The sequence below is a fragment of the Trachypithecus francoisi genome, unplaced genomic scaffold (assembly GCF_009764315.1).
Source record: "Trachypithecus francoisi isolate TF-2019V2 unplaced genomic scaffold, Tfra_2.0 Lachesis_group0, whole genome shotgun sequence".
Taxonomy (NCBI): Eukaryota; Metazoa; Chordata; class Mammalia; order Primates; family Cercopithecidae; genus Trachypithecus; species Trachypithecus francoisi.
In genome coordinates, this window is record NW_022681453.1 from 131,287,299 (window position 1) to 131,302,250 (window position 14,952).

At 43.5% G+C, this 14,952-nt stretch overlaps 1 protein-coding gene across 8 annotated transcripts in view; it reads right to left on the reverse strand.

Moving 5' to 3' along the window:
• The window catches only part of ABCC5 (ATP binding cassette subfamily C member 5), a 97,617-nt gene extending 83,358 nt beyond the window's left edge, over window positions 1–14,259 (reverse strand). For 2 of the 8 annotated variants that reach the window (XM_033211857.1, XM_033211865.1), the window contains exons 1-2: window positions 14,079–14,259; window positions 10,494–10,677 (exon numbers count right to left, since the gene is read on the reverse strand). In XM_033211857.1, the coding sequence (XP_033067748.1) occupies window positions 10,494–10,622 (129 nt within the window). In that variant the 5' untranslated portion in view covers window positions 10,623–10,677; window positions 14,079–14,259. Of the gene's footprint in view, window positions 1–10,493; window positions 10,678–11,987; window positions 13,215–13,299; window positions 13,539–13,600; window positions 13,812–13,851; window positions 14,050–14,078 lie in introns of those variants that run through there. The other 6 variants (XM_033211864.1, XM_033211863.1, XM_033211859.1 and 3 more) reach the window with 5 other exon arrangements.
• Between the last annotated feature and the right edge of the window lie 693 nt (window positions 14,260–14,952).

Below are 14,952 nucleotides of genomic sequence, written 5' to 3' on the forward strand. Positions count from 1 at the left end.
AATGAATCACAGGGGTAAAGGGGGATTTACAGGAAACACTTGGAGCCATTGGGTGAGGGGAGAGAATAGACTTTATTCCATGAGATCCAGACTAGAGATTCTCAGCACTGTCTACCTACAAGAATCACCAGGGGAGTTTTAAAACAATACCAATGCCTGGGTTCTATCCCAGAGACTGATTTAATTGGTCTGGAATAGGACCCCAACATTGGTATTTGTTGAACATTCTTCAAGTGATTTTAACATTCAGCCTGGCTTAAAAACCATTGATTTAGAGAGTTGTGAATATTGTTCTTTTGCATTTGACAAAAATCCCTTCAACAAGATTTTCAGGCTTTAGCTAAAAAAAAAAAAAAAAAAAGAAAAGGGCTCAATGCGGTGGCTCACACCTGTAATCCCAGCACTCTGGGAGGCTGAGGCAGGTGGATCACTTGAGGTCAGGAGTTTGAGACCAGCCTGGCCAACATGGTGAAATCCTCTCTACTAAAAATGTAAACATTAGCCAGGCATGGTGGTGCACACCTGTAATCCCAGGTACTTGGGAGACTGAGGGCAGACTTGAACCCAGAAGGCAGAGGTTGCAGTGAACTGAGATCGTGCCACTGCACTCCAGCCTGGGTGACAGAGAGAGACTCCATCTCAAAAAAAAAAAAAAAAAACAAAGGCTAAAATATAATTTGTAAATAAAACTTCCTCTAGTGCCTAACACAATGTGTGTTAAATGCATAGTACAAGGCTTTCAGGGTTCCATCATGTGACCGCCGTACTGCAGAGCCGGCCAGAACTGCTGACCACGGTGAGAAGCAAACACAAAGGTTAGGGGCTGAGCGGCTTGGCTATTTTTCTACTGGGAGACACAACATTTAAGAAAACTAAGTGACTGCTCAACATCATACCTGCATAATACCAATTAAAAGTAAACAGAAGGTTGTCAAGTTCACAGGATTCTTAAAAAAGCCAAACAACTACAGCCATTTATTGGAACCCATTCTGTGTAGTTTATCTCTAAAAGCCTGAGTGTGTCTATTTCCACCACATAAATACAGATTTCATAATAACATATAAATCCTTTTTAGTGAGATTTGCTTTTGAAAACATACCCTGAACTCTAAGGTCAGGTACAGCTGTCAGTGTCATGGCATCTCCTGGCTGGTTCCATGCTCTTTTTGGCAGCCCAGCACACTGGGCCAGAGACAGGCAACAGAGCCATCATGCTTCAAAGAGGAGCCAAGTACTGTGTTCTGAGCCACCGGATTCCAGAAAGAACATCCCTGGAAGCTCACCCAGCCCCAGCATAGTCTGCCGAGTAAGTGTCTCTCCTGGACCTCACCTACAGAGAGGTGAGGCTAAATGGGGACTGGGCTGGATGGCCTTTGAGGTTCCATCCATCTTTTAAAGTACACATGTCAGTCTTGCTTTCTGCCTCCACGAGCAGGCTTTGGTAAGTGGGATTTCTCATCTGATATCTAATAACAATTGATTCTTTGAACAGCTAATTCAGAAAATAATCTTAAGCAGTTAAAACACATATAACATCTAATCATCTAAATTGGCTAACTCCTTAAAAGGGGGGCAGGGAGGGAAAGGATAAATTTAATTCTGCTCATTAGTGGACTTCAGTGCACCAAATTAACTTCACTTTAGTCTATAAGCTTAACAATGACAGTTGCAAACCCTTCCGGAGGCCCTGTTTCTTGCATTGACCTTTTTATTTTTGACTAAGAGAGAGGGAAAAATGATAAGACATTAAAGAAAGCATTAACAGAAACCACCTAACGGTGGAAACAAGATTTCATTGAAAAAGTTTCCATTAACCATTTGTAACTTCCAAGTCATCTTAACAAAGATTTAGGTACTTAAAAAAAAAAAAAAACAGGAAGCTAATTCCAACACTTTTCTTCCCCTTTGACAGAAACCTCCTTTAACTCATGCAAACAGGCTATATTTATTTCCCTTAAGCAGCACTTCCTAGGAAAGCTGCGGCAGTCTTGCAGCAGACCGCATAAGAGAGCTCATGATCCCGGCAGCAGCCCAACCTCAAGAGCCCCAGCGAGCTGTCGATGCAGTTACCAAGCATGAGAGCCACCTGGGCTCTGCACCAATCGCAGCACTGTTGTTATCTCAGCCCGAGAGCTCTGGGCTGCTATTGGAGACCAATACCTGGCACCAGACCAGATACGGTGTCACACCCAGCAGTGCCTAAGAGACTACTGAGCCTCATAAAGCTTTATGGATGCCTACAGGGAGAGAAAAAAAAAAAATGCAGGTATTCTTACTCATCTTAACCCTGTCCAGAAAATCTGCTGAGTCACTGAGTATCAATCAAGAGAAAAATAATGCAGAGCTGCAAAATGCTAATCTCCTTCCTCCTGCGCTCCTTCCTAACAGCAAGCCGACTCACAGGTAATAATACTGTTGACTCGGAAAACACAAGGGCATAAACAAATTCACACGTCCTTAGTCTGTAAAGAAAAGCTTTCAAACTCTAAAAGTACAATGTACTAGACAAAACTATTTCATGAAAACAATGGTTGTCTCTGGGTAGAGGAATTAAGGGTGGTTACTTTTTTCCCATAACTTTACACACTTTGTACATTTTCTATAATGAGCCCATATTTCTTTCCTAACAATACATCTTCAAATCATTTCTGGTAAGAGATTAGACTCACATCTTTGATCCCTAAGATATAACTTGAGCTCACCAAAATATTTCAAATCACTAATTATGAAAACTCCAACCAAGGTTAAAGGGTCAGCCTACCACAGAACTAAAGAAACACTAAGTAAGAGCCCTGGATTTTATGAATACTTGCTTTGTTACCTTTCCTAGACACAGAATATTCTAATTTGGTAGGAAGAAAATCCCACCAATGACACATTTTTGAGAGAAGGGGAAAAAATAACTAAAGATCATGTGCCAGTAATAAGGGTACATGAACTTTAGTTTACTTCTGCTTTTTTTTTTTTTTTTGAGACAGAGTCTTGCTCTGTCACCCAGGCTGGGGTGCGCTGGCGTCATCTCAGCTCACTGCAAACTCCGGCTCCCAGGGTCAAGCAATTCTCCTGCCTCAGCCTCCCCCCAAGTAGCTGGGACTAACAGGTGCATGCCACCACGCCCAGCTAATTTTTTGTATTTTCAGTAGAGACAGGGTTTCACCGTGTTAGCCAGGATGGTCTCAATCTCCTGAACTCGTGATCCGCCCACCTTGGCCTCCCAAAGTGGTGGGATTATAGGCATGAGCCACTGCGCCTGGCCCACTTCTGCTTATTTTTCCATTCTTCCTCCTTTCCCAGATTAGACATGCTAATAAAAAACAAGGCACCCTTAGCTTTGCCTGAGAGCACTAAGAAAACAAACCACCACCCCAATAAAATAAAGCTCATAAAAGCATCTGACAAGCTTTGTCTTGCTTTTGCTTAAATATTAAAGCAATTAAAATCCAAACTCCTTGGCTTGTTATTCAAGAACACACATGCCCAGGCGTGATGGCTCATAACTGTAACCCCAGCACTTTGAGAGGCCAAGGTGGAGCGATCACCTGAGGTCACGAGTTCGAGACCAGCCTGGCTAACACGGTGAAACCCCAACTCTACTAAAAATACAAAAAATTAGCTGGGTGTGGTTGCATGTGCCTATAATCCCAGCTACTCGGGAGGCTGAGAAAGGAGAATCGCTTGAACTCGGAAAGCAGAGGTTGCAGTGAGCCAAGATCGTGTCACTGCCCTCTAGCCTGGGCTACAGAGGGAGACTCAACCTCAAAAAAACAAAAATAAAAAACAAAACGAAAAACACACATAATGTGAAATTCACTGAGGTATTGTACTATAGCTAAGACTTCATACATTTTATGCTCAATACCAACAGGGACTAGGTATCCCTAAAACTCACAACTCTTTCTTTTGCCTGGCAAGTTCTTCATTTCTCCAAATTCTACCCATTCCTCAAGTTTCCAGTCAAATGATACCTCCTCCTAAAGTGTTCCCTGAGAAGCACTTTCTCGTTTTACTAATTCCCCCAGCACCTAAATTACAGTCATCTATGTAGAGTACATGTTTGTGAGTTTAAGCTTCTATTGGTGGACAGGCAGGCCCAGCACCAATTTATCTTTATCTGCACCAGACCACTTGGTTCAGTGCTGTGCATGCATCTTGAAGAGTGTTCAAATATTTGCTAAATTAAAAAAATGAATAATAGACACTGCATCTTAAAAAAAAAAATCAGGGCTTGTGCAGTCATATGAGCTACATGTGCATACACAAAAAGGATAAAAAAAGGAACCATGCCTGAATAATCATGCCTCAGGCACAGGAACAGTGTTTAAGAGTAGCCTAGGTATAAATCTTCATGTTAGCTGAAATAACGCCAGCCTAATGCCAGCCAAAGTTAGTACTCAGGCTCAAAGAACTAACAGCAACAGAAGCCACCGCTTTATTAACACTTCAGGATTAAAGGATGCCTGCTAAGCCTCAAATTGTGTCACAAGTATTAACATTATAGTCCCAAAGAAAGTGTGTAGGTGTGCGAATGCTTTATTTCAACCCTAAGCATATGTGAGAAACTACAAATATTTGAAGATGTGACTATTAGAGCAATTTTTCCAAATCATATTCCAAGAGAATGATTTGGTCACAATACTAAGAAATGGGCAAACCATGTAATCTGCATCTTCACTTCTTTACACCTTGAAGAAAAAAGCACAGCACTGGCCTGCTTAAAGTCAGAACTTACTCTTTGGTACTTTGCTTCTGACTTCTGTTTGACACCATTTCTTTTCTTTATTATTATTTTTTTTTTGGTGAGACAGGGTCTCGCTCTGTCACCCAGGACGGAGTGCAGTGGCACAATCACAGCTGGACCTCCTGGGTTCAAGTGATCCTCCCACCTCAGCCTCCCAAGTAGCTGGGACTACAGGCACAAACCCCCATGCCCAGCTAATTTATTTTTATATTTTGTAGAGACAGGTCTCACTGTGATGCCCAGGTTGGTTGTGAACTCCCAGACTCAAGCGAGTCTCCTCCCTCGGCCTCCCATAGTGCTGGGATTAGAGGCATGAGACACCAGCAGCACAGGTCTCCTGCTTCCCGGTTAACTGGACATATCAAAGGCTAATAGTGGTGAATGAAACCTTGCTTTCCACATAAGAGCCACAGATGTATCCTTATCTCTTATTACTTAGAGGTATTTTTTTGTTTGTTTTAAATTTCTGACGGGTAGTAGCCATACCTGGCATCCTGGGAGATCCTGTCCCAGATTTCGTCTCTAACAACTAACACAAAAATGATGGTTATCATGATGTGACATGAAATTGCAATCTCTGCCCAATTAACTGCTTACTTTAAAAAACAAAACTATATGCTTATATAGGAATTCTGCTTCCCAACTACTTACATTATCCATTTTTATACCATCTCAGGCCAGAAAATTTTTTGTCATCTTGCTGGTTCCACCTGTCAGCAAACTTGTATCATGAGACAAGTTAAAGATAAATATATCTGAGAAATTTTGTTTTTCGACAGGTAATAGTCAAGCAGGTAATGGTGTCTGAACTTACAAAAATACTTAGTAGCTATGCATTCATTTTAATGTATATACAAAAATAGATTGAATAAACCTATGGGCTTGTTGTTGTTATTTTGCTAGGTCTAGGCTAAGTAACAGAAAGAGAGTAGAATAAAAGAAATCTTTTTAAAAAAGTTCAGAGATTACAAGGATATAGTAAAATCAGGAAAACAGTACTCAAATTTCAAAGTTTAGGAGCAGGGTGTGGTGCCACATGCCTGTAATCCCAGCATTTTGGGAGGCTGAGGCGGGAGGCTTGCTTGAAGCTGGGAGTTCAAGAACAGCCTGGCCAACAGTGAGACTGTCTCTACAAAAAACAAACAAAAAGAAATTTAATAAAAAATAAAAGTTCATGGCCGATGTGGTGGCTGACGCCTGTAATCCCAGCACTTTGGGAGGCCAAGGCGGACGGATCACTTGAGCTCAGGAGTTCGAGACCAGCCTGGCCAACGTGGTAACAGAGAACAGCAGGTAGGCACCTGCTGTTCAGGAGGCTGAAGCAGGAGAATTGCTTGAGCCTGGGAGGCGGAGGTTGCAGTGAGCCGAGGTCGGAACACTGCACTCCAGCCTGGGCGACAGAGGGAGAGTTCGTTTCAAAAAAGGGCGACAGAGGGAGAGTTCGTTTCAAAAAAAAAAAACAAGTTTAGGAAACATGAAAGAGTAATAAAAATAAAATTCATGTGGATTCCTGAAATTTTATAAAAGTGGTATTAGCCTTCGTATTTCTCTGAGATAAGGCTTCAGTGATGGCTGACTCTGTATCCTTTAGGGTATGCAAGGCCCAGCGGTGCCTAACTGCTGTTCTTCTCCACTTTGTAGAGGAAAAGCTCACTGCTGCCACTGCATACCCTGATGTCAACTCTACTCTAACAAGCTGGGGACACTGTCCCCAGAAATTTCACAGGACCACACACCAGCTCCACAGCCTCCGCCGTCTGCTCTGCAAGCCATCCTTTGGTAAGCCTGCTCACTCTCACAGCTTCATCTACATGGACACACTAAAGGCTCTAAATGTTTTTTCCTACCCTACTTCTTGTCTATGCTCTACCTACTGATAATTTTACCTGTACGCACTTCAAATTCAACATCTTCAAACTCAAAATCATTCTTTTTTTGTTTTGTTTTTTGAGACGGAGTCTCACTCTGTTGCCTAGGCTGGAATGCAATGGTGAGACCTCAGCTCACTGCAACCTCCGCTTCCTGGGTTCAAGAGATTCTCTTGCCTCAGCCTCCCAAGTAGATGAGGTTTCACTGTGTTGCCCAGGCTGGTCTCAAACTCCTGAGCTCAGGCAATCCACCAGCCTTGGCCTTCCAAAGTGCTAGGATTACGGGCGTGGGCCAACGTGCCCGGCCCAAACTCATTCTTAATATCTCCCTAATCTCCTTTTCTTCCCTTATGTCCATGAATAAGTTTAAATCCTTACCATCAATCCCAGACACCCCAATGCCTCCCTATCTTCTAGAAACACCTTTCCTCCATCCTCATTTCTATGCTTTACAACAGAAGCCTGGCCTCTCTGACATGGATGGGCAGAGCCGCTTCCTGACTGCTCCCTATATTTGATCTCTTTCTCCTGTACAGGTTTTTTCTGCATTGCTTCAAGACTAATCTAAGATAAAAATCTACTCTCAAACATCAGTAGCCATTAGGGAACTACAAATTAAAACCAAATCAGATACCAGACACATCTATAATAATGGCTTAAATAAACATTATGATAACATTGAGTACTGGCAACAATGTGGAAAAACTGGATCATTGCTGGTGGGAATGTAAAATGGCACAGACACTCTGGGAAAGAGTACTGCAGTTTCTTACAAAACGAAATATGCACTTACCATATGACCCAGCAATCGCAGTCCTGGGCGTTAATCCAGAGAAATAAAAGCTTATGTTCACACAAAATCCCGTAACTGAAGGTTCAGAGTACCTTTATTTATAATTGCCATTAACTGTAAATGACCCATATGTCTTTAAACAGATGAATGGTTAAAGAAGCTATGGTACATCTATAACATGGAATGCTACTTAGCAATACAAAGGAAAGAACTATTGCTGCACACAACAAAATTAGGTGGCTCTCAAGGGAATTCAGCTGAGTGAAAAAAGCAATCTTGAAAGATTATATACTATATGATTCAATGTATATAGCATTCTTAAAATGACAAAATTACAGAGATGGAGAAAAGATTAGCAGTTGCCAGAGACTGGGGTTGAGGGGACATGGCTGTGGCTATAAAAGGGTAACGAGAGATCCTTGTGATGGAACCTTTGCATCCTGACTGTGGAAGCGGTCATACAAATTTACACCTTTAAATAAATGCATAGAACACACACACATAAACACAAAAAAGGGTGCATATAAAACTGGTGAAATCCTAAAGTCAATGGATTGTATCAAGGTCAATCATTGACATCCAATGTCAATCAATGTCATTGATATCAATGTCAATCATTGATATCCTGTTGTGATATTTATTGGACTATAGCTATGCAAGATGTTACCACTGGGGGAAACTGGATGAAGGATATACAGGATCTCTATATTATTTTTTATAATTACATGTAAATCTACAGTTAGCTCAAAATAAAAAGGTTTTTTTTTTTAATCTCATTAACTTCCAATAGTTCCCCAATGCCCACAGTGAAATATTTCTTAGCATGGCATGCAGAATTTCCCCCAACCTATAATCCCTTTATACATCCTACGCCCTAAACAACTAGTTCTAAGAGTTAACATTTATTGGGCACTGGCCATGTGCCAGGTACCATTTAAAATATTTTATATGTATTATCTCACTTACTCCTCAGTGATCCCATGAGTCAGGTACTACTGTCAACACCATTTTATATACAAATGACGTAAGTAGCTTATCCAAAGTCCCAATATGCCATATGCTCTTTCCATGCCTTTGGGTCTATACTTGTACTGCCTAAAAAGCCTCCCCACCTAATTGCCCTTTAAGGCCCTGCCCCAATGTTACCTTCTGACATTTTCTAGACTTAACTGTTACACTAACTGTGTCTAGCATAGATGTTTAATCAACATAAGGTCTAGACAAAAGGACATGAGGAAGTTATAAAACTGGCACCACGAGAAATATTTGACACTGATTACACTGAGCCTGTTTCTTTGAAGTTAAATCTGAATGGAAAAGCATTCTATAATACACAGTAGGGTACAGAGAAGACTCATTAGCAAGAAAATGTTAATTAATAAAGCAATGGCTTTAACACAACCAAAGAGGGAAACATATATCAGGCTAAAGAAAGGCCAGTGCCAGCTGCAAAGTCTGTACTTTTCTCAAATTTTCGCATAACAAATACACCAACATAAACCTCAACTTCCTAAACCTAGTCCATTCTGCTTTATTAGGTACTTTTGTAAGAAAAGATATGCTTTTTTTCCTCAGGAAAAAGAACATTTTCTCCAGGTGAAAATGCATCTTCATTATTTCCCTTGCAGGAAACTAGATTATTATCTGAAGACTGCTTAACTTATGAATTCGCTTGAAAAACATACTGATTATCCCACAACTATCTAGAATTGTTCTGAAATCTGAGTCTCTCCAAAGGATTCACATTTTATTTTATTTTTCATTTTTTTTGGAGACAGAGTCTCACCTGTTGCCCAGGCTGGAGGGCAGTGGCGTGATCTCGGCTCACTGCAACCTCCACCTCCTGGGTTCAAGTGATTCTCCTGCCTCAGCCTCCTGAGTAGCTGGGAGTACAGGTGCCTGCCACCACACCTAACTAATTTTTGTATTTTTAGCAGAGACAAGGTTTCACCATGTTGGCCAGGCTGGTCTCGAACTTCTGACCTCAAGTGATCCACCCACCTCAACCTCCCAAAGTGCTGGGATTACAAACGTGAGCTACTGCACCTGGCCAGATTCACATTTTAAACACAGATGACAGAAAGTACAAGAAAACACCAAGTTTGTTTAGGTACATGAATGAAGCTTAATTGGCTTTATATTCTCTGTCGTCGCCCCCACGACCCCCTCCTCCTCAATAAGTTGTCTTCTCTTAAGCACAGCCTTTTCAGAAGGCACCAACATAGAGTAAAAGCGAAAAGGAGGAGAATGCTCAGCACCGATCAGGTGGGAAGCTGAAAGCCAGCCTCTCTTCCACGTATTGAGTGCTTACTGTGGACCAGAGACTCATAAATAACCATAAATTCTTTTTTTTTTTTTTTTTTTTTTGAGACGGAGTCTCGCTCTGTCGCCCAGGCTGGAGTGCAGTGGCCGGATCTCAGCTCACGGCAAGCTCCGCCTCCCGGGTTCACGCCATTCTCCTGCCTCAGCCTCCCGAGCAGCTGGGACTACAGGCGCCTGCCACCTCGCCCGGCTAGTTTTTTGTATTTTTTAGTAGAGACGGGGTTTCACCGTGTTCGCCAGGATGGTCTCGATCTCCTGACCTCATGATCCGCCCGTCTCAGCCTCCCAAAGTGCTGGGATTACAGGCTTGAGCCACTGCGCCCGGCCAAATAACCATAAATTCTTAACAGTAACCTAAAGTCAAAAAAGAAAAATACTTTTTTTATTTTTTTTTTTGGAAACTGAGTCTCACTCTATCACCCAGACTGGAGTGCAGTGACATGATCTCAGCTCACTGCAACCTCTGCCTCCCGGGTTCAAGCGATTCTTGTGCCTTAGCCTCCCAAGTATCTGGGATTACAGGCACCTGCCACCATGCCTGGTATTTTTGTACTTTTGATAGAGACAGAGTTTTACTACGTTGGCCAGGCTGGTCTCGAACTCCTGACCTCAGGTGATCCACCCACCTCGGCCTCCCAAACTGCTGGATTTATAGGCGTGAGCCACCATGCCCGGCCAAAAAGTAAGTTTCTAAATTACGCATTATATGAAAAACAGAAGACGTGTTTTAGTACAATAAGCAGATAAGAGACTCGTAGGAAGGGAAACTGACCGGTCGAGTTCTCCTGAACCTGGAATCTTCGCGGTCCCTGTGCGGCCCAGAAGTGCTAGTTCTCTCCCTCACACTTCTATACCCAGGACTGGGGATGATATACTCTTTTCCTATGTCAATATCCTTCATCTTCTCTGAGTGGAGGTTCCAGGGCTCACAGACTCTTAGTTTCACATCAGAATTCCTGAAATTAAAAATTCATCAAGAAATAGATTATTTCCTAAACAGTACTTAACCATATGTTCAAGTGCCTTAAAATACGGAAAAACAAACCAAAAAAAAAGGCAAAAGTACTAAAACTTTCTACTGTTATAGCTACAAAAATTAATTTTCAAAAAAGTTCAAAGATTTTCATTTCATTTTTTTAAAGAAAAAGAATCAGTAAAAGAGAATCAAGAAAAATTACCTTCTCCCACTTCTAAGGGAAAAAAATTTAGAAAAAGTAAACACACTACTAAAGAGACACTCACTCTCTTCAACTAAGCTCAAATCCAGTGTATACAGCATATAGATAGGTTGGTTTTTTTTTTTTAAAGACTTCATAGAAACAATTTCAGTTTGTCCCAAGTATTAAAAACTCCACAATTTTAAAGTGGACATCATTTCTCCCACTAAATTTTACTAAATAAAAACTTACCAAACACTTATTCTACCAATGATACATTCCATCTCTGCCTTTTTATAATTAACTAATGGGTTAGCTGGTGTTATTTTAAAGCTCCATGAAGTTATACAGTTAAAACAATATTATAACTTCAAACACAAATTCCCTGGGTACTGAAAATGTTCTAAAACTAGATAGTGCTAATGGTTGCACAATACAGTGAATACACTGAAAAAAACCCACTGAATTGTATACTTTAGAAGAGTGAATTTCATGGCATATAAATCCTACGGCAATAAAGCTGTTATTAAAAAATAACAAAAATTCCCCATCCTGTATTACCAAGTCTCACCTAGTTTTTACCTGAAACTCTGTTCTAAACCACTGCCTGCCTGGCTAAGTCTAATCAATATCCTGTATCAACTCAGGTCACTTAAAAACAAAAAACACATACATACTTCTCTAAAATGTTTCCTCCCCCCTCTAAGAAGGGTCACAGCCTCCCAGAGACAAGCTGAGAAAATACCTTTCAGACTAGCCTCCAACAGAAATTAAAAACGTGTAGCCGTGTTGCTTTCTGGATTCCATAAATCCCTAGCTACCATTGTGACTTAAAAGTACTACTTCTGCAGCACAAAATTCTAACCATTATAATGTATTTTTTAGGGTGTCAGATAAAAAGAGAACACTTAGTAATCCTCTAAATAAAAAAGACTAACTCTCCTCCACAAAGACAGGTTTCCAGTCCAAAGAAAGCTTGACTTCTTGCCTTTCAGAATTCTGGTTCAAGTACCCTAAGTTGATATAGCTGTTACTTATCTTTAAAAAAAAAAAAAAAAAAAAGTCACCTTGTCCAATGACAAACTACACCATAAAGAACAGCGGCTCACCAAGCCAGAGCGCAGCAATCACGTCATTGAGACCTCATTAAGGCTAAACTATAAACAGACCTGGCATCTGCCAGTGTCCCCAGTGTTGAGCTGTAGCTGTAGATCAGAGTAACCTTCTTGTTATGAGAATCACGGAAGTCTAACCTTCCCCTTCAAGGGTTCCCTAGCTTAGCTGATTATCTGGAAAAGGAAAAGATTAGTGCTACCTTTTTTAAAGGTGGGCGTTGGGGTGGTGAGCGGTTTGAAAGAGAGGTGGTCACTGGAACTCATCCACTATACGAAATGCCATGTCAAGAAGAACACGAACATCATCTCAATTATCTAAGCACCCATGATAACCAAAGATTCTTTCAACCACTTTTATTTCAAAGGATAAGGCAGAATCAGTGGAGCACAGGAGCAGAGAGGGGCAGGGAAAAAACGACTTCCCTGTTATGACACAAATAATGACTGTTTTGTGCCTAGAGTGACTGCTGTGGTAGACACTGCTAAACTATCCTAAGGGACTAAGTTATCCTATGTATGAAGGGTGTGGGGAACAGTGTTCCATTATCTCTAACACACTCATCTCTACTTTCCTGGAAAAAGAGGCACAATCAGGGGAGCAGGCAGGCCAAAGTAGGCACAAAGTTACTGTCTATGGCCTTGAACATAAGGACACCATCGTCTGTGTATCTGGAACATAAAAGAGGGCACCCCACGTGGAGGCCGGCAAAGAGCTGGGTAATCCTGACAGGTTTGGAAAGAAACAAAGCCCCAGTCTGAAGCAAGCAAGCAAGGATGGATCCCCAGGTCAGCCTTTTTATTGATACTATTTATATTTCCCTATCTTCTTGTGTTCTCCTTTGAAGTTGTTGGAAAATCTTTTTTTAAATGCTCACTTGCCTCAGCTATCAAGAGAGGAAGAAAGAGAAGGGATTTTTGTTTGTAGAAAACAAACCTGTTGTCCAGACCTGTACAAGGGTAGAAGCAGAATAATCAAAGTGGGAGGACCCCAAAGAAGTCCCAACAGGGTTGAGGCCACTTAGCTGCCCTTTTTTTACCAAGATTCTCTTTCCACTGATTAAAGTGTAGACAGTCTCCCTACACAATGATACTGATTCAGCTGCATGGCAGGAGGAGAGTTGCACGGGACTACACGAACTGTTGCCTGGCCAGACTGGTGTGTGCAAGCTGCAGTCATCCCAACACTCCTGAGTAGGTTTCCATCACCTCCAGGCCCTCAAGCTACACAAGGAAGACACCACGCTAAAGGAATACGTATTTACCACACCCACTGTAATCCACTTGTTGCGTCTCCAAGCAACCTCACCTTTCATGCACGCTGCAGGCCCCAGTAAAACCTAGCCATCTCCTCCTCCAAGACCTCCTGAAACTTTCCCGGTCGTTCCTGTGCCCACCTGCTTCCAGCCCCTCCGTCTGTGCAGAAACCAAATGACCCCTGTGTGATAAACACAAAGCCACCCGCAGCTCTGTGTGGCAGAAGCGAAAAGAGCACTGGATGACCGTGGAGAGATCTGGGCTACGTTCCCGGCTCAGCCACGGGTTTGCTGCGCGTGCTTATGTCACGTACCTCCATTTACCCGCTTGCAAAAACGAAGGGGATGACTTACTTCGAAGGTCGCTGGCGGCTCCGCTGCGGGTTGAGCAGGGTGCCCCGAGCCGCCCGCTGCACAGCCTCCCGGGTGGGCGCTTCTCTCAGACTGGCTTCGCCTGGGATGCCCGGGCCCTAGGGCGTTTCCACAGCCCGCTCCGGCCTGGCCAGGCGAGCGCGACCCACACCCACGGCCCACGGGCGCAGCGCCCCCTGGCGGCTGCAGCCAGAGACGTAGCCCGCGCCCCTGCCCGCTCATCCCGACCCTACCTGCCAGTCTTCCAGCAAACGACCCAGTCACCAGACCCCAAGCTCACAGGCCTAGGAGGCGGCGGCAGGAGACCGGGGGAGGCCATATCCCGTTCCCCAAGTCTCCAGTGTCCCCCGAACTGCTCGTAGCCCTGGCCACATCTCGCCACGCCCCGAGGAAATGCAAAGGGGTGATCCCCGTGACAACCGAGCTGGAGGGCAGGGGTGCGGCAGGAGCCATCACCTACCTGTGCCCCTGCTCCAGGACAGCCGCACCGGCCGCTCAACCACACTCCCGAGCATGAGCCCCGCAGCAAAACAAGCCTTTATAGCGGCATCGGCCGCCACACCGCGCAAGCGCGCTGCACAAAGCATTCCCAAGGCTGAAGGGAACTGTAGTCCGCCTTCCGAGAGCCCGGGGCTGCGGATGCGGCTAAGAACTACATTTCCCAGAAGCGCCGGTGACATCCCGGGGGCGGTGCGGGCTGCCCCTCTTCCCACCGAGCTCCCGGCTCCGTTCCATCCTTGCCCGTGCCTCTGCGAGCCTGTCTGGAATCTTCTCCGGGGTTGTGTTTCCGGGGGGAGTCAGCCGGGAGGCTTAACCGTGGTCCTGTGTTCGCACACAGTGCTGTTCGTAGGCAGGGCAGTCCCGACCCTGCGTGGCCGTGCAGCTGCCAGAAAAGATCGTGAAGGTCATCGTAGCCCGCGTCTAACCCGTTGAGAGTCGTCAGGCCGGCCAGCCCCAGTTCTTATCTGTTGTGGCAGATATGATTGCTTGCTCATGGTTCGACCCTGCATTCTGCGCAGATACCGACTTTCTCACTTTAACACCAACTGCCCATCAATGTCGCGCTGCCTGGTCTCTAGATAATAAAATGCCAGGATCACAGTCTTAGAAGTGGCAAGAGCCTTAGAAATGGTATGCTAACTCATCCTCTTCTTTTTATAAATGAAACTGAGGCTCCCGGAAAGATTGATCCCTTTATCAAAGATCGATCCCTGTTTCATCAGTACCTTCAGCATCATTAAATAAAAGCCACTGTTGAGTTCTTCCCTACCCTGTATCCGATGCTTTACATACCATTCTTGTTTCCTTTAATCTCCATTACAGCCCTATGAGTA